We start from the raw sequence: 25,998 nt of genomic DNA, 5'->3' as shown, positions 1-25,998 counted from the left end.
TGAGGAGAGATATGGCCTTGAAAGATTTGTATTCTTACATAGCTGTAATATATTTTAAAAGACAGTAAGGACTATTTTCACTTCTCACTTTGCTTAAAAAAAAAAATAAGCACACACAGAAATGCTGAAAATGTTGGGTTTGCCAGATGCTCCTTAGCTCCAAGTAAAGGTTCATGTCTGGGGATCTCAGAGATGCTTACAGTAGTGTCCCAAACATTAGCTGAAGAGGGCTGATCCTTTACCTTTTTGCTGATATGCTTGTCCCTGCAGCAGCTTCAAAGGCAGAGCTTGCAGCAGCCTGGCCCCAAGCCAGGCTCCTCAACCAAGCATTCATGGGTTATATTCCTTATGTCAGCTTCTCACTCCAGTGATCTGGAGCCCCTCCTCTAGATGGGACAGTTTTGCAGCGACAGAGCAAAGCCCTGCAAAGCTCACTGCCCAGTGGAGGTTTGCCCTCTGTGTGCCCAGGAGCCTGAGGAACACACAGCACAGCCAGGAGCAGAACATGCCTCCCCTCTGCCATGGCCAGATCCTGTCCGTGGCAGTGCTCTGGAAAGCAGGGCAGCCAGTGCCTGCAGCTGTGGGCACGTGAGCACGAAGCCATTTGCTGGTGATGCTCTCTGGGGCTGGGGTGACTCTCCCTGGCTGCCCCACGGGCTGCCTGCCAGCCAGCTGAGACCTCACCGCTTCCCCAGCTGAGCCGCCAATGCAGCGAGATTTAGCAGCATAATATAAAGTTGGATTAATACTTGAAAATTAACTGTCCCTGCTAAGCAGCACATTAAAACGTGTCCTCACACAGGGAACAAACGTATCCCAGCAACAAAAACAAACAGCTGGCAAAATGGCGTCTAGTATCCCCCTTCCAGCTTTCTGAAAGGTGTCTCAAGTTTATAATGAAGTCACTTTGTTTCCAAGTGCCCTGGTGTTTGGAAACAGCATGTCTATCCCTTTATCAGCTAGCCTGATAGGCACCAATAAGGAATCAGCTGGAGCCAACTCCTGCATGAGAGGGTCCCTCCCAGCCTCCCCACTGAGCAGCGTTGCACAATGCCCAGGATGAGCACCAGACATCCGTGACAAAGAGAGAGAGCTTGGGAGAAACCACTGACTTCCAGGCAGGTCACCCAGAGCTCCTCCAGGATGCATCAGCCCATCTAACACCTGCTGGGGTACTGAAATCCTGCAAAACACGCAGGATTGCTTGGCATCAGATGGCTCGCAGGCTCCTGATTCCATATGGTGCTTTAGGCTCTGTATCCATACCCAGGATGGATGCTTTATTGGTGTGTTGAGGGACCCTCTAACATGGTAAATGGGGCTTTTGGTGGGGCCATGTGCTCCCCACTGCTGCAAATGAACGTCTCCACCCCAGACTGGTTTGTCCAAGAGTCAACCCCTCTCGCTCACAGAGGCACTTGAAGCTCCTGCAGCAGAAGCTCATGCTTTCCAGGGAAAAAGGTCTTTTAAAACCTCACAAGAAACAAAAAGAAATGTCATTTATGTTACTCTTTAAAATAATATAAATGTCAGAAAGGATTTTGTGTTAGAAAAGAAAAATAATATGGGAGAACCTTTGACCTAGTCAAAGTCATTTCTTAAACTGTCTCACTAAGTTGCCATTGGTCTGTGCTTACAGGCTTATACTTCCCCTCTTGAAAAATTGAAATTTCAAGCATGCTGGTCATCAACTATTTTTAGATTATCCCCTGTTCAGGCACAAAAATACAGTAATCACTAAGAATGCTAAAAATTCTAAATAGAAAATTTTAATTGCTAATTTTTAATGGCAGGTTTCTTTCACGCCCTTTGTTCCAGCGAGGGAAGCAGCAGAATTGCATTCAGCAATGCACAACACAAGCCTCTAGTTTGATGAGACCCTTCCACAAAAGGAGAATTGAGAACATTTTTTTAGACTGGTATGGATGAAAGAAAGACGAGGGAATTCACTGGAGCTAATAATTATGAGGAAAATAATCTATAATGCTTACAGTCACTATCTCTAAATGGAATCAGGAATGAACCTGAAGCATAAGACACTTTAAAAGGTAAAAAATTAAATAGCTGTAGGTGGCACATGAGCTTTCAAAAGGCCCTTGCCAAAAGCACTGCAGAGGCCAGATGGTTAGGAGGATTCAGAGCAGGACCAGGCTTTGATACCAAGTAATGGGAACAGCCAAAACTACAGCAGACAGGTTTAAAAATAAACCAAAACAAGGAGGTCATGTTCTCTCATGCACCATGCCAAAAGTCAGCCACCAGAGAGGCATTTCTGCGGTGGGAGGTTTAATTTGGAGCTCTGGGGTTTCCAGGGCTTTACTTGGAAAAATGGATACATCCAAAGGAGCAAAGATAGTGTCAAGGGACCATTTTATGAGATGGTTCCCATGTCCACCAGCTCTTCTGAGAGCCACCAGCAGCCACTGTTCCCCACTCATGTGCCTTTACATGTTCATACTCACCTAACATGCAGGTTAGCTCTGACAGGGGACAACAAAATCAGGAATCAGTCCCCTTCCATCTCCCTTCTTGGGAACAGTGTTCTGCCAAGATAGGAAGCTCCCTCGCCCCATTTTCCAAGCAGCCCCCTTGGCCAGGCAATCAGAAATAAAAGCTGTCACACACATCTTGGTTTCTTTTCATACTTTGTAAATTTTTTAATTTTTTATTATTATCTCCTCCTTTTAAGCATCCCTTTAAGGGTGAAATGAAATCCAACCATTTACAGAGAAAATGATTTCAGAATGTACATTTGATTTATCCTTACAAAAAGTTCATTATTACTTGCTGTTTATAAATTACAGAGTTGAAAGGAGCTTTGCAGATGCTCTTATTTTTTTCTTTTCTTTTTAGTTTTTGGCAAGTCCACGCATTCTTTTTCCAAAGCAGGGTGTCCTGGAGCCCCTCCAGGAGCAACACCAGCAGTAGGTCCAGGTGGACCCCAGGCTCAGAAGTGCTGCTGGAACAACTCCAGGATGATACTACATCATCATCCGCACAGGCAGGAAAAAACAGCTGTTTGAATTCTTAGAGTATTTCAGATCCCTTCTTAATCCATTACCTGTAGTGCCCAAAGCTTTAAAACATCAGTGTATTGCATTAGAAACAGTTCTTCTTTCTCAATGCTGGATCTGAGCCCCTCCTGCCACTCCCTTACCCTCCTGCTCCCCTTCCCTTCCCGTAACAGGAGTGAGTTTGCCCAATGTCTCAGGAATCAGGGGATTAGGGAGGGTAGGGAGAACACAATGATGGAGGGATACGGGATCCATTCTCCCACTCGCTTCCCTCCTTTCTCACCAAGGTTAGAGGTCAGTGAAGCCAGGACGAGCTGTCCCTTCCCTCTCCACCATCAGTGTTCACCCATGGAACCAGGAGTGACCCTGGACAGCATCTTCACAGTGCAGAGGCATAGCAGCCACAGAGATTGCCAGCAGGAGCTGGGACACAGGAACACAGCCCCAGGGACACTGAGGAGGGGAAGACACCCCATCCCACAAGGAAACAGCAAGGCAGGCAGAGGGGAATGAACACCCATTCTGCTCTGACACTCCCACTCCATGCCAGCTGGGTTTCCTTGTTCACCTGTCACAGAGACACAGAGTAGGTTGGCCTGGGCAGCACAAGCACAACACCTCAGCAGGACACAGGGATCAGAGAAAGCAACAGCAAGAGTGGGCTTGAGCATGTCATCCTCCATACCAACCACAGGCACAAAGTCACCGTGTCTTTTCTGTCACTTGGATGTGGCACTACCCCCAGATGGGCAAATAGGTCTAACCTGCCCTACTCCCTCTGCTTCAGCAAGCTCAGCTGCTGCAGGTGCACCAAAGCCCACATCCTTCCTTTCCCTTGGGGCAAAAGAGGAAGAAGCACTCCCCAGTCCAAAGCCATGCATAGGCACACAATCTCTTCCTAGGTGGGAAGCACAAAGACAAGCAGAAAGAAGTGCAAGGCTTGAGTGTGCCACACACTGCTTCACCTATTTCCTGGCCCTGCTTTTTACCAATTCAAAGGTAAAAAAGGCTTTAGGAGTGAAAAAGCACAAGGCTGAAGAGGGCTGCAGGAAAAGGCTGGTGATGTATTCCCTCCAAGAGAGCAGGATTCACTGCCCAGTGCCCCCATGGACTGCAACAACCCACAGACATCAGGCTCTGGTAGTCTGATCCCAGCTCCAGCCCAGTGCCAGGACAATGTTCTTGGTCTTTCCCTTCTCAAATCTCAGAACCTGGTTCAGATAAAATGAAGGAGCTTCAGTGCTCACCTCAGAGTCCAGCCCTGGGAAACAAGACACGGAAAAAGACACAAACCTGCCCCCTGCTTTGCCTCTCACTACCTCACACACACACACTTACTTTTGACTTCCCTCTTGTGGCAGCTGCCTGGAGGGGTGGCTGTCCCACCTGGAGCTGGCTGCAGAGGTCCCAGCAGGCAGCACAGGCAAGGCTGAGCAGAGGGCAAGCCACCACCTTGGAAAATCACTGTGTGAAAGCCAGCTTAGTAGTGTCTGTTCCCTCCAGGGACAGGAAGGAAGATTTTTAATGACAAGCACTCTAGCTCCCTAAGGATAATAAACACAGAGTTAGCCAGACAAATTAGACAAACATTGACTGGTTTGGCCTTAAATCAAAAAACGCTTAAACAATTCTTGAGAAAGAGAAACAATAAGGAATGCATTTCATCTGTAAAGCCCCTTCCTCCCACTACAAGAGAAGTCTGGTTTCAATTTAATTTCCTAAGAATAAGGAAGTGAGTAAGTCCAGGAGACAGGCAGGGCAGGAGTTCTGCTCAAGAGCCCCAGCATTCCTTTCCAGCAATACCTTCTTCTCCAGCCCAAGGGAGCAGAAGGGAGACAAATCAGAGAGAGAGGAGCAGAACGGTGGAGCAAATAATGGAGGAGGGAAAGCAACAGGCTGTAGATCAGGAATGGGAGAAGCAGATACTGCAGCTGTGGGCTTGCTAAACTCCCAAGAGACAAAGGCCACACCTCAACACTGAAAACATGACTGCTGTGCACTAAAAATCCCCAAGGATGGCCATGCATGGGAAGGGAAGGGCTGATATCAGAGGAAAGGCTGCTCCCACTGTGGGAGATAAGGAGGTGCAGTCCCAGCACATGTGAACTTGAGCTCCTGCTCAAGTGGGGCTCTGGTGCTGCCAAAGCACCAATGCAGAGACTGGCCTGTCTTTCTCCTCTGTCTCCAGCAAAGCCTGGCAATGACCTTGTGTTATCACCACTGAGACAAAGCAAAGCCAAAAGGTCCAAGAGCAGACCTCAGGCTCCCTCCTCAGAGTAAAAATGAGAAATGGCTTCTTCCTTCCATACTGTGCTGCTGCTGAATTGCACGACCCAACACACCTGCTCTCCTCCAGCTGTCACTGGGGAAAGCCTCTTCTCCCTGTGCTACATCCTCAGTGCTGTGGCTTTCATCCTGCTCAATACAGGCTCCTCCTTCCTCAGCTGGGACCCCACTTCTCTACCATCTCTCTACACCTAAGACCTCCACACAGTTGCTCAGCACCAGAACCCCATCACTGTGACAGGAGTTCCTCCTGCTACATCAATCAGTCTGGACTTAAAGCCACAACTTCCCTTTGGGGGAAAAGCATTCTCCTAGCAAAGTTTGTCTGTCTACCCAGTTCCCAAAGGGGCTTCTCTGCCTGTGGGGAAGGCACAACAGAACTGAGAACAGTGTTTTTAAAGAAACCAAAAATGGTAACAAAAAAGAGGTTCCTTCAGTTCTTCTAAGGAAGCATTATGGCACACAACATGAGGAAGGAGCTAAGGTGAACTGCATCTCCATTTGATCAGAAAAAGACATTCATCTTCTTCTTATTGCAGCCTCTGGCTTATTAGGCAAGCAAGTTGGTTTTGTTGACAATTTTCTCTTTTCTAGAGAGGGAACTAGGAAGGGAAAAAAGAGAGAGACATAGGTAGGAATGAAGCACAAGGGTGGCACATGCTGGGCAACACAGGACCATGGAACCCTGATGGAGTTAAGGGCAATGAAAACCCTCCTGCTTTAGAACAGCTGGCCAGAAGGGCCACACTCCTTTGTGCCAACGCCTTCCTCTTTATCCTGCTCCATGACTTCTGCTTGGAGCATGAGTCAGTCTTTCCACTGAAAGGCTATGAGAGCAAGTTCATTGTGATTTTCACCCTCTGCCCACTATGACCCAGGCTCTGGGCACCCTGTCAAGCCATCTGCTAAGGAAGGGTGGTGGTAAGGGTGGAGACAAGAATATGCCTCCTCAGTGAGCTCAACAACCCAATACAACAGCAGGCAAGGTCCTCACTGCCCATGCCTGAGCAGACACCAGCCCAACCATCTGCAACCAGCACACTCCTAAACCCCTTCTCCTCTCCACAGCCTTAGTCTGCATGGCCCAGGCTGCAGATGTGGGCTGCACACACTCTAGATTGCACTGTGGTTCCCAAACAGCCTCTTGGCCCCAGGAAGAATTGGCCCATAGCTTGTTTCTTCATGAGCCCCCTCACACCCTAAGGACAGACAGATGGACCTTGTGCCTTGACAGGCTTTGTTTATGCAAAACAATCAAAATTTTGCCCTTCCTTTTATTACCCCGTGGCAAGAAGGAGTAGCCAGCACGTGTAAGAGCAGCCCTGCTACAGGCACAGCCTGTGGGGCTCTAGAGGCAGCCAGAGAGGCGTACAACAGTCCCACAAATGTAGCACTGCTATGCAGAGCCAATGCTATCCCTGGTCCTCTCCTATGAATTGCCCAAGAAATCATCCATGCCAACACTGAGATCACAGTTTCTGGATCCCACCATTTTCTACAAGCACACACAGCCAAGCCCCACTATGTCCTCCTCCCCCCCAGTACTGGTAATAAACACCCAGGTGCACACCAAACCCATGCATGTGAGCACTCATGCACACAGGTAACCATGCACTTGCAAACGTACACTCCCACCATCTGACTGAGTCCCCCACAGCTTATCCCAGCCCCAACAGCAGCCTGTACTGCAGGGAAGACACTCTGGCTTCTGTAGGACAAGTCCATGCAGCGTTGTGGGGGCAGGGGGAAAAATGAGCAGAAAAAACCCTCAAACCCAGCTTTCTCCTCTGCTTCCTAGCTATCTGCTCCAGGATTGGTAGAGTACTGGGGCAAGATCCAGCCCAGGACAGAATGCATTAAGCCTGTGCAAGGGGCTGCATCTTGAGAAGGACACCTTGAAAGCAAAGGATTCCTCTTCCCCAAAATACCCTTTGAATATAGCAGTATTAAAAAAAAAAAAAAAAAGCACACTGAGATGCTTTTGCACATTCACTCATCCAAAAAATGCCAGTGACACACATCTGCACACACAACCACTCACAAGAGTTTGTGCCTGCTGACTCACACGCTCAATAAACAGCCCAGGCTTGCATCTATGCTTGCTCCAATCCACAAAGGATGAGGGTGGATGGGAACAGCTGTCCTGTCTCCCCATGGGATCCTCTCAGCCTCCCCCAGAGGAAAATCTGCCAGCTGGCTGCAGAGATTCCCTCCAGCCAGCAGGAGAGGCACAGAAGATGCAAGGAAGTCTGTATGCTTCTACAGAGCGGGTTCTCAACATCTCTCTTCCTCCTGTCCAGGTCTCCCTTCATGTGACTGAGGAATTTGGGTTCCCAGGCATCACCCTGGCATGAAGGGAAGAAGAACAGGAAGTGAGGGAGGGCAGAGAGCCCGTAGAAACAGCACACCCTGTCCATAAACAAATGAAACAAAAGAAGGAACAGACGAAAACACCCGACTCTTTCCCTTTGTTGTGAAGTTCTGATTTCTCACCCAGTGGCCTCACCCAGCACCCTCCACCTTTCGGTAGGGGTTCTCCAACAAGTAGCGGAACCGCTGGTAGTTCTTGAGCAGGTACTTGGGAGCATACATCTGCTCCTTGGGGTCAGCAGGGGGATACTCCTGCATTGTACCATCAAACCAGCCACCAGTCCGGATCAGCTCCCGGATATAATTGAGGTCTCGTTTATCCTCATAGTCACCCCAGCGGGGAAAGTCCCCGTTCTGGGCTGACACCAATTTGAAGTAGATCCCCTCTGGGGTGAAACACCAGGAGCAGTGCCAGCCAGCAAAGTGGAGGGGGCTGCCCAGCGACCACTGCACCAGGATGTGTCCCGTGCTGTTCTCGTACTGCCGAAAGCCAGGCATGGTGTAGTAGTCACGGCGTCGCAAACGTATCCCGTCGGTAGCATAGACAGCCTGGAGCATGCCCATGGTGCAGCCCGAGACCACCTCCAAGGTGCCCGGCTGCTTCCAGAAGAAGCCGTAGAGCGACTTGCGCATGTGAAAGGCGAAGGGCTCCGTCCAGCCATCGTAGAGCTTGAGGAAGAGCACGCCATCGCGGGCCGGGATCTCATCAGCATCGTCGATGATGAAGACGTCGTCCGGGCGCAGGTTGCGGAGGCGGGAGATGCCGTCCCGGGTGAGGAAGGTACGCAGGTAATCGTCAGCAATCCAGCCGTCCTGGCGGCCACCGGGCGGGAAGTGGTCCAGGAAAACGTAGAGCACCTTGTGGCGGATGTAGTCAAAGGAGCCGTTGAGGAGCATCTCGCGGAACTTGAGGGGCCGCGGCTCTCCGTAGGCCGTGAAGTTGGACTCGCACACCACGAAAGCATCCACCACGTCTCCCAGCTCATGGAAGCGGACGTCCAGCAGGTCGAACTCGTGGTTGACGTTGATGGCGTTGATCACTCGCCGGGGGATCTCCCGCGGCACGAGGCGGTCCTTGGTAGGCAGGTTGGAGTACTGCACCACGGTGGGGACGCCGCAGCTGGGGCCGTGCCAGCCCGGCAGACACACGCACTCCACCCACTTGCGCCGCTTGGCCCCGCCGGCGCTCAGCGGCTTCCGAGCCGGCCGCCCCGAGGCCGCGCCATCCGCCCGCTCCTCCTGCCGGCCGCCCGCGGGTGGCTTCTCCAACACCTTGGTGCCTGGCTTAAAGCAAACGCCACCGGCTTTGGTGCGGACAAAGTATTCCGTGGAGTCTTCTGGCAGCACGAACTCAACCTTGTGCAGCTCTTCGCTGGCTCTGCTGGGAGACAGGGGCTGGAGCAAGGGGGAGTGGGAGTACAGGGGTGTGCGGAGGAACTCTGCACCCCCTGGCTCAGGGCTGACCTGAGGCGTGACGGGGGCATTGTTCCAGAAGAAGCTGGAGACGAGGTTGGGACTAAGTGAAGCCAGCTCCCTGGGGAAGGTGACATAGGAAAGGGCCTTGAGGAAGTGCAAGAAGGAGATGAGGCAGAGACCAGCCATGCAGAGAGTCAGAAAGAGTTTATGGCGTCTCATCTTCATCCTGCGGAAGAGCCACGAAAAGGAAAGTCACATTCAACAGTTACTGAGGTGCAGAAAGTTTACCACTGTTAGAAAAACAGGCTGGGGAGAAATGCTGGTCCAAATTCAGCATGCATCTTTAGAGACTTGACTCCAGGAATTACACCCCCACCCCCTGCCATTTTCATTGGGCCTTTTGCTTCAGCTGGACTACACCAAGCTGAACCTCTGCTAGATTAGTCTCATAAATCCACAGAGACAAGAAAGGCACTGGCAATGGGGTAGAAAGACAGGAAATCCAGAATAACAGGAATTCATGATCTAGTGAACTCACCGCGCATGGCAGATTTGCCCCTACTCACCGATAGAAATTAAATTAATGTAAACCTCCTCAGAGGTGCATCACCAGGGGGTTGGGAGAAAATGAAAAGCCCAGGAAGGGTGAGAGAGTTGGGGGGGCATGGTTGAAACATGACCAGTGCAACAGAGGCAGTTTTAAAAGACCGAGATCATTAGTCAGACTGCCAGAGGCAGCCTACACTCTCCAGATCTTTACAATGTTTGTACAACACACACCCTAAAAAACCACCCTTGTTCTTAGGAAATACTACCCAAGTTCACATGGAGGACAGGAAAATAAAAATAAAATTAAGATCCTGTCACATTTACTCTTCTCCCACCTGTGATTCTCAAGTCCACTGTATCTCCATATGTTGCATTGTGCTTTTCACTTTCTGTGGACCAGATGCTGAGGTTTTTCTACATCTGCATCAAGGTGACAAAAATAAATGCCTAGCTGTCTCTGCCAGTAATACTGTGCCATCATGATGGATCCATGTCAGGCCAGGAAGAAGCCAGCAGTGCAGAGCCCTTCCCTCCAAACAACATGAGGCATTGCCTTCATCCTCCCCTCCACCACCTCCCCTCCTCCAGTCCAGGCAGGGAACATAGAGATGCTGTCAGGCAGAGAAGTGATTGAAGACTACAATTCAGAAAAAAGAGACCAAAAGAAAAAAAAAAAAAAAAAAAGGAAAAAAGAAAGAAAAAACTAATCTCACACAGTGCTTCACCAAGGAAAGGTAGAAAAGGTGTTCATCATCTGCTGTTTAGGAAAAGGCAAGTTGGGGGAAAAGCAGGCATGGGAGAAAGGTCATCTAAAAGTAGCTTCCAAGGCAGAGGCTGTCGTGACAAAGAGGCAGAGATCCCCACACATGTGACACGTACCACCTCACCCCCTCCACATGCTCCATTCTGGTGCTTCTCTCCCTGGTGCAGTCTCCCTGGCAGGGCCAAAGCTCCTGAGGCACCATCACTTATAAAGGTTTCACCTGGCACACAGTGGTGCCAGCAACGCCTTCACTGGAGGCAGTCCCTGCTCCTGGGGGTCATGGGCAGCTGCCCCACATGTGAGCAGGTGTGGGAGCAGAGGGAAGAACCCAACCAGCTCCTGCCACTTCAGAGGGTATTAGGTAAAATACAGCAAAGTGTGTTATTGAGTAACTTGAGGAGACTTTAATACTGAAGTGAAAAGCCATAAAGCATTTAGACAGATGCCAACTACCCAAAGGGGAACATATCTGGCTTTCCACAGATGGCTCTGACATGGACTTTGGAGGGGCTGTCCAAAGTTGTACCTTACAGCTCAGCAAAGTGTTTCTGTTCACTTGGCAGTCACATTTTTAGTGGAAGTCACCATGCACTGGCATGGTCCCCAGTGCTTAGGTGGCAGGGCAAGGAGTCCCAGATTAAGCTCTGACTGAAGGACTGCAACCCTGAAGCTCGTGGAAAAGTTACACCATGGCCTTGGGAGGGGAAAAAATTGAAAGAAAAATAAACAAGGAAAGAGGAAAGAGAGCTCGATTCTATTGGTTAATGTTTAGTAGGTGTTTTGATATACTTTGCCACAACACAAGTCAGCAGCAGGGTAGGGTGCTGGCTCTGGACATCACCTTTGTAGTGGCCCAGCCATTAAGGGGCTGGATATTCTTGCTAAAAGTCATAAAAGATAATCTTGGGGCTTGCTGTCAAGCTTTCTTCATGTGGGCAAAACAAGGGGCTGCAGAAAACGCCATGAGCATCTCTTTCTGTCCATGATTGATTTTTTCCTTGAGACTGTTAATGCCTTGCAGAAGCAGCAAGATCACTTGTAAAATAGAGGAATATTCAGTGCCTTTTCCTTACACATCACCAGTTTTCAGTCTGTCTTGAAGTGTGGGGAAGAGAAGGGCACAAGGAAGCCAAACTCCCACTAAATTAGCAGTGACTGGGTGTCAGTAGAAAGTGTCCCTCACTGGTAAATGAGTACAGCTTTCTCCTGCCAGGTGTCCTGTGACTTCTCCAAGGCATTACTTCCACACATCAGGCTGCTCTCTCAGACACTGAAACCAGGGCAAGAGGAACAGCTGGCCTGCTCCAACACAGCAACCCCAATGACTCCCAGGTAATGCTGGTTTTGCTCCAGGTCCTACAGGACACACAAATGCAGCCAGTTTCCCCTGGGCCAGCCCAGGGCTGAAGGCAAGGGCTGAAGGAATCACACAAGGCACATCACCTTCTCAGATGGCTGTGATGATGCTCTGCATGCCACAGTAAATTCCCAGACAAAAAGCCAAAAGCCATAACTCTTGACATTCAACAAACTGCTCTGCTTTCTGAGATGTAGCACGCCGTGTCAACATAGCAGGACGCATGGTTTTAGGAAGCAAAGCAGATTTTCCTCCCTTGCCATTAGCACACATCAGTATCTGTCAGGCTCAGCATGTGGCTCTGCAGCTCTCCAGCCACGGGCACAAGGGGCTCTGGGCAGGGCTGCCTGGGCTCCTGTGCCAGGCTGGGGGGCACAGCCCTCCCTGGCTGCTCTGCATTTGCTCTGCAGTACCCTCTGCTGTTCCTGCTGACATGGCCCGGGAGGCAACTGTCACTGCTCAGTTGGTTTTGTTAGGGAGTGGGAACACAAACCCATTTCCTAACCCCTCCTGGAAGAGGGGAGGGAAGCAAAGAAGCAAGGTGTGTCCTTTTCAAAATCTCTTCCCTGGGAACCACCTTCATTCTCACATGCCAGGGATTCTTCTGCCAGGGAGTGGAGAACACTCATGCACCCTTGGGTGAGTCAAGACTAAATACCATCAATCGTGTATCCCTTCCCATATCCTCTGATCAGCCCTGCAGTGAAAGGCGTGTCTGGTGGCAGCTCGTTGGAGACAAAGGCCAGCAAGGGAGGATTCCCCACCCTCCCCATCCAAAATATTTACATGTGGTGGAAATGAGAAAGAAGGTGCCAGTCAGGGAGATATCTCAGTGTGTCACAGAAGAGCCCAGCTGCTCCAACACAAAGCAGCCATCAGTGGCCAGGAACACAGAAAACAGCAAGAAGAGGTATTTCCCTTCTGACAATTTTGACTGAGGAAGGGGGGGAAAGTCAACTTGATCTCTGGGAGAGTGATCAAGTTGCTGTCAGCAGCAAGAAAAGCTTTAATGTTCGAGTAGAAGAAAAAGCCTGAAGTAGTATGGACAGTCAGCTCCATTAAGACAAAGCTCTTTAGGGAGTGCACAGTTATAGACTGCTTCAGCAACACACAGTCCTGGAGAGACAAGCTGAAAGCTTCTTTTTGTTAGGGACCCCTTTGATATTTCCTTGCTTGAAGTTCTTTCTCTACCATGCAGGGGAAGTGCTTTCAAAAAAGGAGAAAAGCTAGAAGTGTTATGCATGTGAGTTATCCCCAGGCACCTGTTGCCATTTCAGTGACCAGTTGATTTATACCATCCTGAAATAACACACTTATTTTTCAAGAATCCAGAGAGAAAGATATGCACCGATAAGAGCTGGCAGTTCACCAGCCCCAATGTTCTCTTCTGGAGAACACTGGCAAGAGGCCACACAACAGGCTGCTGGATACAGACTTGTTACCCCATCTTGTTAGGGCATGGGACTCAGACTCCTCAGCCCTCTCCCATGGTTACAGGGAAAACGAAGCTGCGGAGAACAAGTCAGAGCAGAAGCTTCTGGTTTTCCCCTGATACCATAATGCTCGTCTCCTCTGCCTAAAGTTATCCCATAACACCCATGCAGTAACATATTTGCAGATAACTCAGACACTTCAACACAAAGCAGCAATTCAAATTAGAATCACTTTCACATGGCAGATTAAAAACCCAGTATGACTTCCACCCCCCACTCCACACAGAGGGCCCAACTCTCTCTGCTCCAGCTAGAGACAAATGGAACAGGCTCCACATTTCTGGAGTACAAGGTCTACCTGCCATCCTCAAGCACAGGAACCAAGCAGGCATCAGAGCCACAGTACCTCTAAACGCTCTAAAAATCTCAAGTTACTTTTGTCCTGCAAACATCCACAGAAGGAAAAACCATGAAACTTAGTATTTGTCAACAACTCACGCAAGTTCAGGCACAACAGGACTGCACTTTGCTTAAGGGTAGGAAAAGGAGATTATCCTACATTGCAAGAAGATCTGAGAGAAGCAGGATGTACCAGAAGTTAGCTAGGGCTCAGCATCTCTCACATGAAGGATGCCACGGTGCTTTCAGGGACTGCAGGCTACAAGGACGTCAGCAAGAAGCTCTGGCAGCCACAGCACAAGGTGGTTTCAATGTAAGCAGGTCCGTATCAGCTTCCCTGCAAGTTCCAAGGACAGAATAAAACATTCTTCTGTGTCCTTCATCAAGAGCTGCTGCCCACAGCACAAATGCAAAGCAGCAATACCTCACACTCCGCGTTTCCTTTGCAGCCCCAAGGCAACTGACCACAAGGCACCACTGACCTGGTGCCAGCCCAAACAGCTGGAGGGAGCCATCCAGCAGGGGCACTCCCCAAGCAAGGCCAGGCTGAGGGACAGCAAGGCTCTCTCCTAAGCACCTTCCCTCCATTCTGCAGACAGGTAAGAAAAGTGGTAAGGTAACCACTCAAAAGTGTGCCACCATGACTGTCATTTGCCCCCCAGAGCTGCCATCCACTCACCACTAATAGGTCTTATCAAGTCAGAAAGAAAACCAGATTGAGGAAAAAAGATAGCTAAAGGGTGAATCTACACAAAACTAAGGTTTGAGGTTGGCCAGGGAAGGATGACAGCACAGCACAAAGCAAGGCACTGCCTCCCCTTCCCAGGGAGAACAGGTACATGATGTACATGTCAACCACAAGCCTCCAGACTGTGTGCAAGACCTTGCTAAGTCTCAACACACCTGCAGCATCTACAGTCAAAAAACAAACAAACCAAGTATCTCTTTTATGCATCCCTCTAGGAGACCCAAGTGCTCCACACCAGCAGCTGCTATCTGCTGCACACAGAAACTAAGATGGATGCAACACAAAGCCTCCAGCTTTTTATGTGCTGTATCTGCTCACCTCCTTACCTCTGCAAGCACAGTGTGTTCAGAATCCACACTTCCCATGGACCTCCAACTGTTCCCTCAAGTGTCTCGTCCTGCCTTTTAGGGGACTAAGCCTTGGTCATTTCAGATGCTACACCTCCAGTTGCAACAAGACAGCTGCACACTGTGGGACAAAGCAGCTCTTAACCCTCCACACAGAACACATAGGACCTGGAGATAAAGTGGTCTTTGTTGACAGGATTTTGTCTCAAGACTGATCTTCCAGAAGTCAGCAGAACAGACCAACATCTGAACACCTTCAGAGTCCATCATAAAACCCTCCACTCAAACAGACTGTTCTTACTGTAGCTACCATATTACTAATAGCAGCATAATTATCTAATTCTCCAACCCGCAATTTAAAAGAAGATCTCAGAAAAGACTAGAAAACTCTAGTGAAATCCAGTAATGGCCTACAAGACACCAATTTAATTTTATCCAAGAAGTACTTAGACGTCACAAGAGTGCAGCACTGCATACTAAAGGAAACTAAGCTGGATTTCCAACTCCACTGGAATCAATCAAATATTCTTCTCAGCATCCTTCAGATATGCTGGGCTCCCTTGTAGCTAATCTTCTCTCTCTAGCTAAATCCAGTCTCACCATAGGAATTTCCACTGCTTCAGAGATGCTTCTGCTCACTCTAATCCTTCAGAGGTTCTCAGAAGCTGCACCTTCAATTTCCTAGCGTCACTAGTCTGAGTCTTTCTGCTGTAGGAGAAGAGGCACCTCCCTCCCTCACTTCTGCCTGATATCCTGGAAGAACCCTTCCCCAGCCCTGCTTATTGCCTCCTCAAAACATCTGCTGCCACAAGGCGTGCTGGGATGGCCCTGGAGCTCATGTCACCTCTTGGCTCCCAGGCTGGGCCTCTCTGCACGTCCGAGGGCGAGCTGAGCGCTGCTCATTGCACTCACCCAGGATGCCAGGCCCTTCTCCCAGAGAAACACAGGGCTGCTGCTGCTCACTGCTCCAGCTGCACAGCAGTCAGTCACTGCAAAACACAGCTGGTTAGCTCTTCTAGGGAGGTACTCCATCATGAGGAACAGGAAAGGGAAAAGGGACAACACTACACCAAAAAGCAATTTATGTCTTCAGACAGACCATGGGGTAATCAAACAAGCATGTAAGATCTCCCTTCGTGCCTTGCTAGGAAGGACAGGTCAAAACCAAATAAAGCTTGCAGAGCCTTCAAGTGAGGCACGTGACAACACAGGCTGTGGTGTCAGAGGTTCTCCCCCCTCAGTCACCACCATCACAGCTTACCCATCCCTCAGCTGTCAGTTGTATGAATTCAAGTTGTCAATCACATGAAAGTCTGCTTTTACAGCCATATCAGCAGCAGATCTAGCTGGGTTAAAAATAAACTTGAAGAAAACGCCTAGGCATGGGAACAAGCAGATGACCAGCAGAAACTTTCTAATTTATTTCACCAATTCACTTCTGATCAAAACACATAGATGTGGATACATCCTCAGAAACTCAAAATTACAGACCTGTAGCCACTGTTCATCTAACCAAATCTCCAACAAGGCCCCCATTCAACCCCCATGAGCTCACTAGTTCTTCCCAGCAGCATCAGAGAAGGAGCACATCTCAAGGAAGGAAGTCAAAGAACCAGCAGCAGCAGGCAACTGCTTTCAATGCAGATCCTGGCAGGCACTCCAGGCAGGTCAAGCAAGTGGAGTACAAGCCACAAATCCTGAGAACGGCTGCAAGATGAACAGTCCAGATTACCCTCAGACCTGCAGGTCCATGGGTGAAGAGCAGGAGCACGTGGCAGACACGCCAGATCAGGCATGCAAACCCTTTGCAAAGGAAAGCAGGGACTGTGTGACAGCCCAAGTAACAGGGAAATGCAGGTTAAAGAGCCCAGAGGAAGGTGAAGGGTGCCCTGTGAGCCCAGAGCAAGGCACTTAAAAGAGGAAAGAGGCAAGAAACACTTGATGCCATGGTGATGGGTGAAGCACACAGACCCACGCAGGCAGGAGAAACCACGTTAACTCCAGCTATTTTTGAAGCGGGTGGCAGTTGTTTGTGCATGCCCAGGATAAAGGGTCTCCAAGATGGATCAAGGAGCAGAATAATTAAACCCCAGGAAGACAATAAATAAAGAGAAGCCATGGAATAGCAGCAAGAGCCTAGTGGCCAGGAGAAGAGCTGGCCCTCCATCCCCACCCTCTTTCCTCCCCCATCCATCACCAACTACTTGGGGTTTGGCAGTGCGCTCACTTTCCCACAGTAGCCGATCTATTACTGTTTGGAAGAGCCTCTTCCTTCCCCTCCTCCCCTCCTTTTCAGGCCACAGGGGTCCTGCTTGGCAGCCCCCGGATCCCCCTGCACTCTGAATGTCTGGTGACCAGCCAATCCCATGCAAAGAGCATTAACCCCTCTTCACCAGGAACAAACGCAGAAACCTGACTCCACGCAAAGAGGTTTCTCTAGGGTGTCTCTCCCTCCTCCTCTCCTTCCCCAACCCGCGCTGCTCACTCTCTCGCCTTTTTTCCCCCCCTTTCCCTTCATTTCTCAAAAACTAACTCCAGCCCAGGGAGTGTCACATCTTCCCGAGAACGTTACACAAGCCCATGGGAATTTTTCTTGGACCACGAACAGACCCTTATTTATTTGTCTCTTCTGCCTTTGTTCTTCATTTCCTCTTTCAAGACTTAGGCAAGACCTCAACACAGGGCTGCCTGGATCCCCCGCTGCCACTTCACTTTGTTATTATTTTCAGACAGAAAGGGCCCAGAGGCAGAGAGCTCTTCACTCCTGCCTCGGGGCAAGGCACTAAGTCAGCCCAGACTCCCACCTCTGGGGTGGGCAAAGGGCATGAGCTCAGGGGCTCTGCCTTGCAGAGACAGCCTCCTGCTTGTGTTATCCTTCTGGCTGCAGCATTGCAGCCCCTTGGATTTAATCCCCACGAATCAATTCTGCAGTCACAGCTCTGTGCTGATAACAGGCATATGGTACCGCGAAAAGGGGCAGTTTCCCAGAATGAAATCAAAAGCTTCCTAATGCACTTAACTCAGGGTCACATAAATCTCTCTTCTGCCTCCCACAGACAACTGGACCTTGTTTACAGGCATTGCAGCAGGCCTGGGACTCAACAAAATGTTTACTGCTTCTGCACAAACATTCCCTTTCACTAAGCAAAGCAGTACCCTGATCTCCAGATTAATCCAAGCAGAAAGAACTAGGAGCAGGTCTACAGGAAAAGAAGGAGAAAGTTTGTCTTCATCAGCGAAACCAAATGCCATCCTGGACATCACGCAGTTTTGGGGATCACCTGTCTTCACGTTCTTCCTTTAGGTTGCCTTATTTCTTGAGAAGGATGAGGAGGAATTTTGTGTTTAGCCAGATGGTGATGCCCCTGACAAGAGGTAAAACCATCTGCTGAAAGAATGGTTCTTTTCAGGCTGATGAGACCAAGAACCAGGCCAGGGCAAGATGGGACAGCACAGCTTGTCCAGGGAACATACAGTGATCACCTGTCCAGCTTTGCCCCAAACACAAAAGCCACAAGTGAACACCGTGCAAATAAAAACAGGGAAGCTGAGCATTTCTGCTGAACTGCACAACAGGCAGAGCAGTCTAGTACCACAGTCACTTGATTACAGTTTCTTTCTTTCACCACCCTCAGCCCTCTTCCTCCTCTTTAAGGTCTTCAGTAACACAAACATTTATATTGAACTGTGTTTCTGAGAAGTCAGCTGCCACAAACAGGTCAAAAGGGAAGGAAAGGAGAAAGACAGAATTTATGTGTGAGCTCATTATGAAAATTGGTCATGAACAAGAAGGACATGCAGTGCAGGAGGGGAGTTGTGGTCATGCTGAAGCCAACAGGACAAGCAGGGCAGAAGCAGAACAGCCCACCTGTGTAGCACAGCAACCTGCCACAGTGGGGCAGAGGGACAAAGGGCATTAAACCGTACATAGCTGGGCTACCCAGCTCATCTCCATGATGTTCCAGTGCTGCAAAAGCCTGTAACAAACTGACCCAGTCAGCTTCTCTTCAGGGTTTAATCACTGAGAAGTGATGGCAATTTCAGCTGCAGAGTTTGCTACTCAACCACCTGTTCTACCCAGTGCACAGTCCAATGGACCGTGTCATGACAAATCTAAAAAACACTTTGGCAAGACAAGATGGGTCTTTGAAAGAAGAAAAATGCTTTCAAGCATCTAAATATTTTAGAGAACAGTCCAGAAGATTCCAGCACTGTAATTGAGTGAGGGACCAAATCCAAGCACCAGATTGACTGTCTCCAGCTTGACACAGTCTCTACTGCAAAGACAAGGCTCTGAACTCAGGAACCTCTCACACAATCCCAAGCCACAGAGATGCTCAGCAGTATCACCCACCTGAGCGATACAGAAACCAGACCTGCATTTTCAGGGCTGCACAGAGCCATATGCAAACAAACACAGGCAAAAAGGAAGCCCACTGCACTTCCTCATCACTAAGTGATAGACTCTGGATGCCTGACAAACTCCCCTTCCCTCCCCCCCAGTGCTCATGGGAAGCGAGAAGACTCTGTTCCAGAGCACAACTGCACTATAAATAATTCAAGATACTGCTAAATTATGCAGAAGCAATCCCATCGTACCCCCGGCCAAGCTGCATGCAGGTGTGGTCAACCCTTCCTCCAGAAGTTGCTGCTCGACAGGGATTCTGAGGCCACAGAGGCTTGGTGCCAGTAGCACACATCCGAGAGCACGCTGGCCACTTGCTCACAGCCAGGCCTGCACCAAGCAACGGCACGGGAGGAGGGATTTGGGGACACAGGGCTGGCTGATGGGCAAACAGCAGCTCCTTTAATCCACCTCTTCTCCAGAGACCTCACACGGCCCCAGCAGCAAGTGTAGAAAATCGTGTCCCCTTGGAGCAAGGCTGCTCAGTAGGTCTTGCCTCCATGGATCGGATTAGCTGGCAAAAGCTGCAGCTGGACAGCATTGGCACAGTGAGGCAGGGAAGAAAGGACTGCTGGGGCAGGTGGGAAGGAGAAAAGGGAACAAAAAACCCCTCTGGAGTGGTAAAGAAAGAAGAGTTTTGCTAACACAAATAACACACAAGGAAGGCTGAGCTGAAAGCAGAGAGAAATACAGTCAGTTCTGCTGCCCCAGTCTTCTGCCTTCAGGAGATCCTGCTTTCCTGAATATCAGGGCTTCCAAAGTTTCCCTTGGAAATGGGGTCATTAAGCAACAGAGTGCAGCTCACGCTGATCACTCCAGGGCACTGCTCTCCTCATTTACCCTGCCCTTTGCTCTGCCTCAGAGCCAGCCCTCACGCCACAAGCTCCACAAAAACACAACTTCCTCACACACAGTGAGCACCATGCACCCTCAGCCCCTGCAGCCAAATCCTTCTTCCAAAAGCCTACCTTTCCTAGCTGCTGCAGCCTCCAAGGTCTGTCCACGCTCAGCCTGCACAGGCCTCCATCCTCCTCCTTTTCCCTGCTGCCCAGCTAGAAGGGTCTGTGTTAGAGGAAGAAAGAACTGAAAGCACTACCAGAGCCCTTTCTTCAGCCTCAGCACAACCAGCTTAAAATCTCAGGGCTCCAGCCTACCTTCCCCTTCTTAAAGGGCTCAGCATCTAGGAGAGAGGATCCTTGTCAGGACTCTTGCCATGCTGTCTGCCTGGCTGTCTGTCCAGCCCTGTATCTGCATGCCAAGCCAGGGATACCTGTGCTTAGCTCACAGCTGCGAGCCGCTGTGCAGCGGGGCTCATTTGCATCCGTGTTCCTCTCAACCTGCCTCAGGCAGGAGACATGCAGCAATATCCCAAGATAAAAATGACCCCAAAGTCTTGAAGAGAGCACGGAGTTTGTGTCTGCCTCCTAACCCCAGCCCAACCTGTAAAGATTTACTCACTGAGGGGAGAAGGATTGTCTGAGGGAAAGGCAGCAGGGAGCTGGGATTATAGATTAGGCAGCAGATCAAGAAGGAGCCGATACCTGTGGTGAAAAGGGCTGCAGAACCCAAGTGATGACTAGAAAGTTATGGACAACCTCTGGCTCAGCACCCCACCCAGTGGTCCTCCAGGATTTCCAAGACAGCCAGCAGCAAAGCAAGTACAGGGAGCGTGGCACTTTGGTTGCTGCTCTGCTGACCAACCCCTGTGACTGGGCACAGCACAGCCTTGCTCCATGCCTCAGTTTCCCTGTGTGGGAAATACAAGAGACTCTTCTACTCTAGGTAAGGGCTTACCTAATTAAAAGAAGCTTAATAGATTACTTCAAAGTCCTTGGAGAGAAATTCTGTCAAAATACAAGACAGAGATGATCCTCAGAAAGAAGAGAAGCCCCCTCTGCTTTTCTCTCTTCCAGTCAGCCACATCCACCTCTCCTCTTGCTTGCAATTTGAGCATTGCAGGCTGAAAAAGAATTCTGTCAGTGCTCAGTGTGGTCATACCCCACAGCCATGGCTGATGTTTTGGAAAAAGCCTATTTAGATACAGACGTGGGCACTCCCCTTGGTGGGGAAACAAGGAGCCTTAGCTGAGGTCATCAAGCTGCCTGTTCAGCTAGGGGGGTTATCTCGGTACAAAAGGCCAAGGCCTCAACAGCAAGCAGCTCACATAAGTCCTGCTGTCCTAAAACAGGTAATAATCCCTTCCAAAACCACCACTCCACAACAAGCCCTTGCCATTCGTAAGGCAGCCAGCCTGATGAAACCTCAAAATGCAGTGCTGCACTCCCTGTCACCTATCAGCTCTACTGAGCCAGTTTCTGAGCACAAAAACACACCCACCCTGCTACAGGTGTTCAGAGGTCTGAGGAGCAGGAGGTACCTGTTGTACTTTAGGAAGAGCTTCGGGAAGTAAAGGGTCTGCATGCCAAGGAACACAAAGAAGTTCAAAAAAAGGTAAACAAATCGTGTTTCTGCCTTCCTCAGATATGAAGCCAGAGTTTATTCCACAGGGATGCAGGCATAGAGTGCTTTTGTAAATCCTACTCCACTACTCCAGCACACAGCATTTCTCTCCAGCATTTCTCCCTGGAGAAGGGGAAACTCAGCAGCTCAGTGACAGCACCTCTGCCCTGGTCCCTGGCACAAGCAGCTGGTCCTGGCACCCCACCCAGCACTGCTGCTGTGGCACAGCCCAGTCCCTGCTAGAAACTCACCTAATGCTATCACAGCACCCCAAACCCGACCCAAAACTGCCCACCGTGCCAGGCTTGGCCCCTCCGTGCAGCTCAGTCATGGCTCCTCAAGGCCAGCCTGCATCCCTGACTCGACAGCTTGGTTCACATGTGCACTGCAGATGTGTCACCACCTTTCCAAGAACACCCACAGTTGGGAACAGCAGGCATTCCCAAGACTCCCCACATCCCCCTAGACTGCACTGCCCCACGTGCCTACCTTCCCCAGATTTCAGATCCCACTGTAATGTTTCATTGTAGTGTCCTGATGGCATTTTGTGCTAGTGAAGTGCAGCCTGACCTTTTGTGCAGAACTGATGGGTGACAGCAGCAGAAAACACGTGGGCACAACTACCCACACTCTTCTGCTTCTGTAGTCAGGGCTGGTAACATGAACCAGCCCTTTGAGGCACCTCCACTTGACCCAAAGCCATGAAGGCATCTCTTGTGCCAGTCAGTTCGCCCTCCTCTCTGCCAGAGTTACTGACAGCTGTACCAGTCTTCGTTAGCACCACCTCCTCCAGCTACATCCCACTGATTGGGTCACAGACTCCAACAATGTACAAAGGGCTCATTTTAGAGCAACTAACCCCACCTAAAGCCTAATCGCCGTTAGGAATGAATGCTGGCCCAGCCTGCCCCATCTGTCCATCAGCAAACTCCCCCACCTCCTTCCTCCACCTTTATGATCCAGCACAGAGGCTGGGGGCTGTGGGGGTGTCAATTTGTGATAGCAGGTGCACCCTAAAGATGCTGTTCTCAGGAGAGGAGGAAGCTCAGACACAACAAGCTGAAATCTCAGCTACAAACCCTTCCCCGAGACAGAGTTTATCTCTGCTTGCTGACAGGTCAAAGCACGGGAGGCACAGATAGGAACTTGTCCAGCCTAAGGTGCCCTTCACCTACTGAACATGCACAACAACATCTATGTGCACTGCCCTGAACAACTGCCATACCCATGACTGCTTACATGCTGCACCTTTACGGCAGCCATAAAAATCAGCAAAAGTTCCATGCTAAGTGCATCCAGCAGGACCCATGTGCATTGCTACACGCACCCAGCAAACAGCCACCCACATTTGTCACACAGGCCTCCCTCAAAGGCATGCAGTAAGCATGTTTCATCAATCTGGCAGGCCCTAGTGTCACACTACTGCACTTAGCCAGATGTGCGTGGGAGAAGGAGGAGAAAGGTAAACACAAGGCACGCAGGAAGCCCACAAGTACACAAACCTCACAGGTACGCTCCTCAGGCAAACGCACCGAGTGTCTGCGTCTGCCATGGGCCTGGCCAAGGTTCAACAGGCTCTGTGCTCACCATGAGCCCCAGCAAGCCTCCAGACCAGCTATCCCTGTGTCACGTTGGGCACAAGTGCTCCAGGTAAGCTCACAGCTGTGAGCATCTACTGAAGCTAGCATTCCCGCAAGTACACTATTTTCCACCTGCTCTTCCTGACCTCCTTGCTAAGACAATCCCTGCATGCCACACAGGCAACTTTTTTTCCAATCTTAGCAGCATTTTCAGGAAGGGAGGAAAGCAGGCAGGCAACTCAGCCACCAAAACCACTTTGGAAACAAGAGTGTGGAGAGCACTTCCAATGGAGGGGAGCCACAGCAGCATCTAGGACCAGAAGTATGCTAGACAAAAAGCAGCAGTCGGGCCACCAAATTAGGATCTGGGCAAGAAAACACACCTGCAGCTAGCCTGAATCCATCCCCTCTCCTAAGGATATAATTGGCATATCCAGGGCATTAATAAACAATGCAGGTATAACTGAGTCCTCAAGAGAGGAATGCTATACCTTGCAGTGGATTTCTTACCCCTACTGCAAAATCACCTGAGAGTGTAGAGGAGCTGTAAATCTTTGAGGGACTTTTACTACACGCAGTAGAGGAGCCACAGCTTCGCTGCTCTTCTGCAGTTTGCCATGGCTTTCATTCATTGCTTGTTTTATGGTGCTACAGGCAGGCTGGAGACTCCCTCCCCAGGAATAGCTCAAAGGAGCGCTCCTCTCCCGCTCTAGCTCGGAGGACACGTTCCCAGCACTGCACTGGGCTGAAACAAGCACAGGTGCTAGAGCTCTGTTTAGAGGGGCTTTACAAACTGGAGGTTTGCTGGAGCTTAGGGACACCCATACCCTTCCTCCCCTCAGAGACGTCTCCCATTGCCTGAGGATCAAGCAATGAATGGTAGATCCTGCTTGATTTCTGCCCCTCTCTGAGAAGTTGGCAGCAGCCAGGCTGCAGCAACAGGAACTTGCAAGTGCTTCCTAAATCACAGTCGCCAGCTGGACCTCAACATCACTGCTGCAGGAGGGACCCACAGAGCACAAGAGACATCCTTTGGGGAAGGAACTTGAAAAGTTCCTGCTGACTCACACCCTGACAAGGTGAGGGACACAGGGGCAAGAGCATGCAGGAATCTGAAATTCAGTTTGCACAGGCTTGGGGGTTCCTGGTGACTCAAGTCATATTTGTTAGCAAGGGTGCCACCGAGTGTTTTCACAGGCTTGAACTTCCCACTCAAGAAGAGAGATGTGGAATTAACTGGAGGAGAGGTGCTCAGCACCCACACTATGCTCTGGAGACCGCGCAGGCATGCTCCTGACCCCGATGTTCTGCCCTAGGGTGCAGAGGAGAAATGCAAGACCCCAGCATCATTTCTGGGAAATAGGCGGGGTTCCCGTGCGACCCAGGCGCGGCCGGAGGAAACACAGCGTGTGGAAATCCCCGAAGGAAAACCACGAGCTGAGGCACTGAGAGAAGCCTCTCTCCATCCCGCGCCACGGTCCCTCCCTGCCTGAGGAGCTCCCGGGCTGCAGCAGATGCCGTGCTCCCCACCAACCTTGTCACGCTCGCCCAGGGAGCAAAACTCTGCAAAGGCTGAGGTACACCAGCCAGCCTGTGTCACGCCGGTAGGACACACAGCTATCCCAGCCCACAAACAACCCCAGAGCCCCGCACGAGCGGAGAGAACTTGGGTGCCCGCGTCCCTCTGCGGCCAGCCCCGACCAGGGGACCTGCAGCCATCTGACATGGAGACAGAGCAGGGCACAGGGGACGTTTGACGATACACATTTATTTGTATGGATGTTTCCCCTCCCACGCACGCACTCCTGTTACTCCTTCTCGCTTGCTGCAGGCTTGGCACGCGTCCCCAGCCCGTGCCCTCCTCGCAAGCCGAGCCCGGGCAGCAGATGGGCCTTCGCTGCAGTGCCCCGGCCGGAGGGAGGCTGCCTCCATCCCCGGCGAGCCCTCCGCTGCGGGCAGGGGGCTGGCAGCATCACCGCCCTCCTCCCCACAGCCGATGCTCCCTAGCAGGGGATGCCGGGATTATGGGGGGGTGGGGAGGAGGGGGGGAGAGAATAAAAAAATAGCACTAATATAAATAAATAAGGAGCGCGAAGGTGGGGGCTCGGTGGGGGAAGCCTCTCCGGCAGCGCTCGCAGGGGATGACGCCGCACCCCCGGGCCGAGGCACAACTTGCAGGTGGCGGCGGCGGGGGGGACGGACCGATGGGGGTCCCGCCGCCGCTGCCCGCAGCCCCGGGGCGGCTCCCCCGGGGCGCGCTCTGCCCGCCGCCCCAGCCCCGCGGCAGAGCCGCTCGCTCACTCACCCCCGGCCGGCGCGGAGTCGGTGCCCGCCGGGCCCCCGGCGGGGCGAGGCTGCCGCTCGCCCCCAGCCCGCCCGCCGCCCCCCGGCATGGCTCGGCGCCGGCCGCGGCGAGAGGCGAGCCCGGAGCCCGCAGCCCCCCGCCGCCTTCCTCCGCCTTCTCCTTCTCCGCCGCGGAGCGGCCCGGCAGCTCCTCCCGGCCGCGGGAAAGGATGCGCTGCGCTGCGGAGCCGCGGCGAGCCGAGCCCCGCCGGCGGCAGCGGGCAGGGCTGCAGCAGCCCCTTTTGTGCCGCCCTCACCGCCTGTCTCCTCCCCCGGCGCGCCCGCCCGCCCCCCCGGGCCGCCGCCGCGGGCCGCCCGCCCCCCGGGGCACGGCCCGGCCGCCCCCCGCCCCCCGCACAAAGGAGCCCCAGGATGGGGCCGGGGGCGGCTCTCGGGCGGGCTGCGGGAGCGAGCGCCGGGCCAGGCGGAGCCCCCCGAGGATGCCGCGGGCCGAGGCAGAGCCGCCCGCAGCCCCGCGGCAGAGCCGCCCCCTCCGCATCGCTCCCGCGGCCCGGGGGGCGGCGAGCG

General features: G+C 51.5%; 1 protein-coding gene across 3 annotated transcripts; it reads right to left on the bottom strand.

Moving 5' to 3' along the window:
- Window positions 1-2,628: 2,628 nt before the first annotated feature.
- On the bottom strand, window positions 2,629-25,513 carry MGAT3 (beta-1,4-mannosyl-glycoprotein 4-beta-N-acetylglucosaminyltransferase). Of its 3 annotated transcripts, none has more exons than XM_063154573.1 (2): window positions 25,433-25,513; window positions 2,629-9,312 (listed from the first exon to the last, which is right to left on the bottom strand). In XM_063154573.1, exon 2 carries the CDS (start codon window positions 9,309-9,311, stop codon window positions 7,803-7,805), a length of 1,509 nt encoding a protein of 502 aa, XP_063010643.1. In that variant the 5' UTR covers window position 9,312; window positions 25,433-25,513; the 3' UTR covers window positions 2,629-7,802. The 3 variants fall into 3 exon arrangements, with proteins under 3 accessions (XP_063010643.1, XP_063010644.1, XP_063010642.1); XM_063154574.1 differs by lacking the exon at window positions 25,433-25,513 and adding an exon at window positions 20,056-20,614; XM_063154572.1 differs by lacking the exon at window positions 25,433-25,513 and adding an exon at window positions 10,515-11,646.
- Window positions 25,514-25,998: the final 485 nt, after the last annotated feature.

This window comes from Melospiza melodia, chromosome 4, assembly GCF_035770615.1.
Source record: "Melospiza melodia melodia isolate bMelMel2 chromosome 4, bMelMel2.pri, whole genome shotgun sequence".
In the NCBI taxonomy this organism is placed as follows: domain Eukaryota; kingdom Metazoa; phylum Chordata; class Aves; order Passeriformes; family Passerellidae; genus Melospiza; species Melospiza melodia.
This window is presented reverse-complemented; position numbering and strand designations above follow the sequence as displayed.

Coding starts and splice junctions, on each gene's coding strand:
- MGAT3 (XM_063154572.1), bottom strand. CDS start 10,600: ATGGTGCCTCAGGAGCTTTGGCCCTGCCAGGGAGACTGCACCAGGGAG. Junction 9,313..10,514: donor CATGTGGAGGGGGTGAGGTG/GTACGTGTCACA, acceptor GCTCTTCCGCAG/GATGAAGATGAGACGCCATA.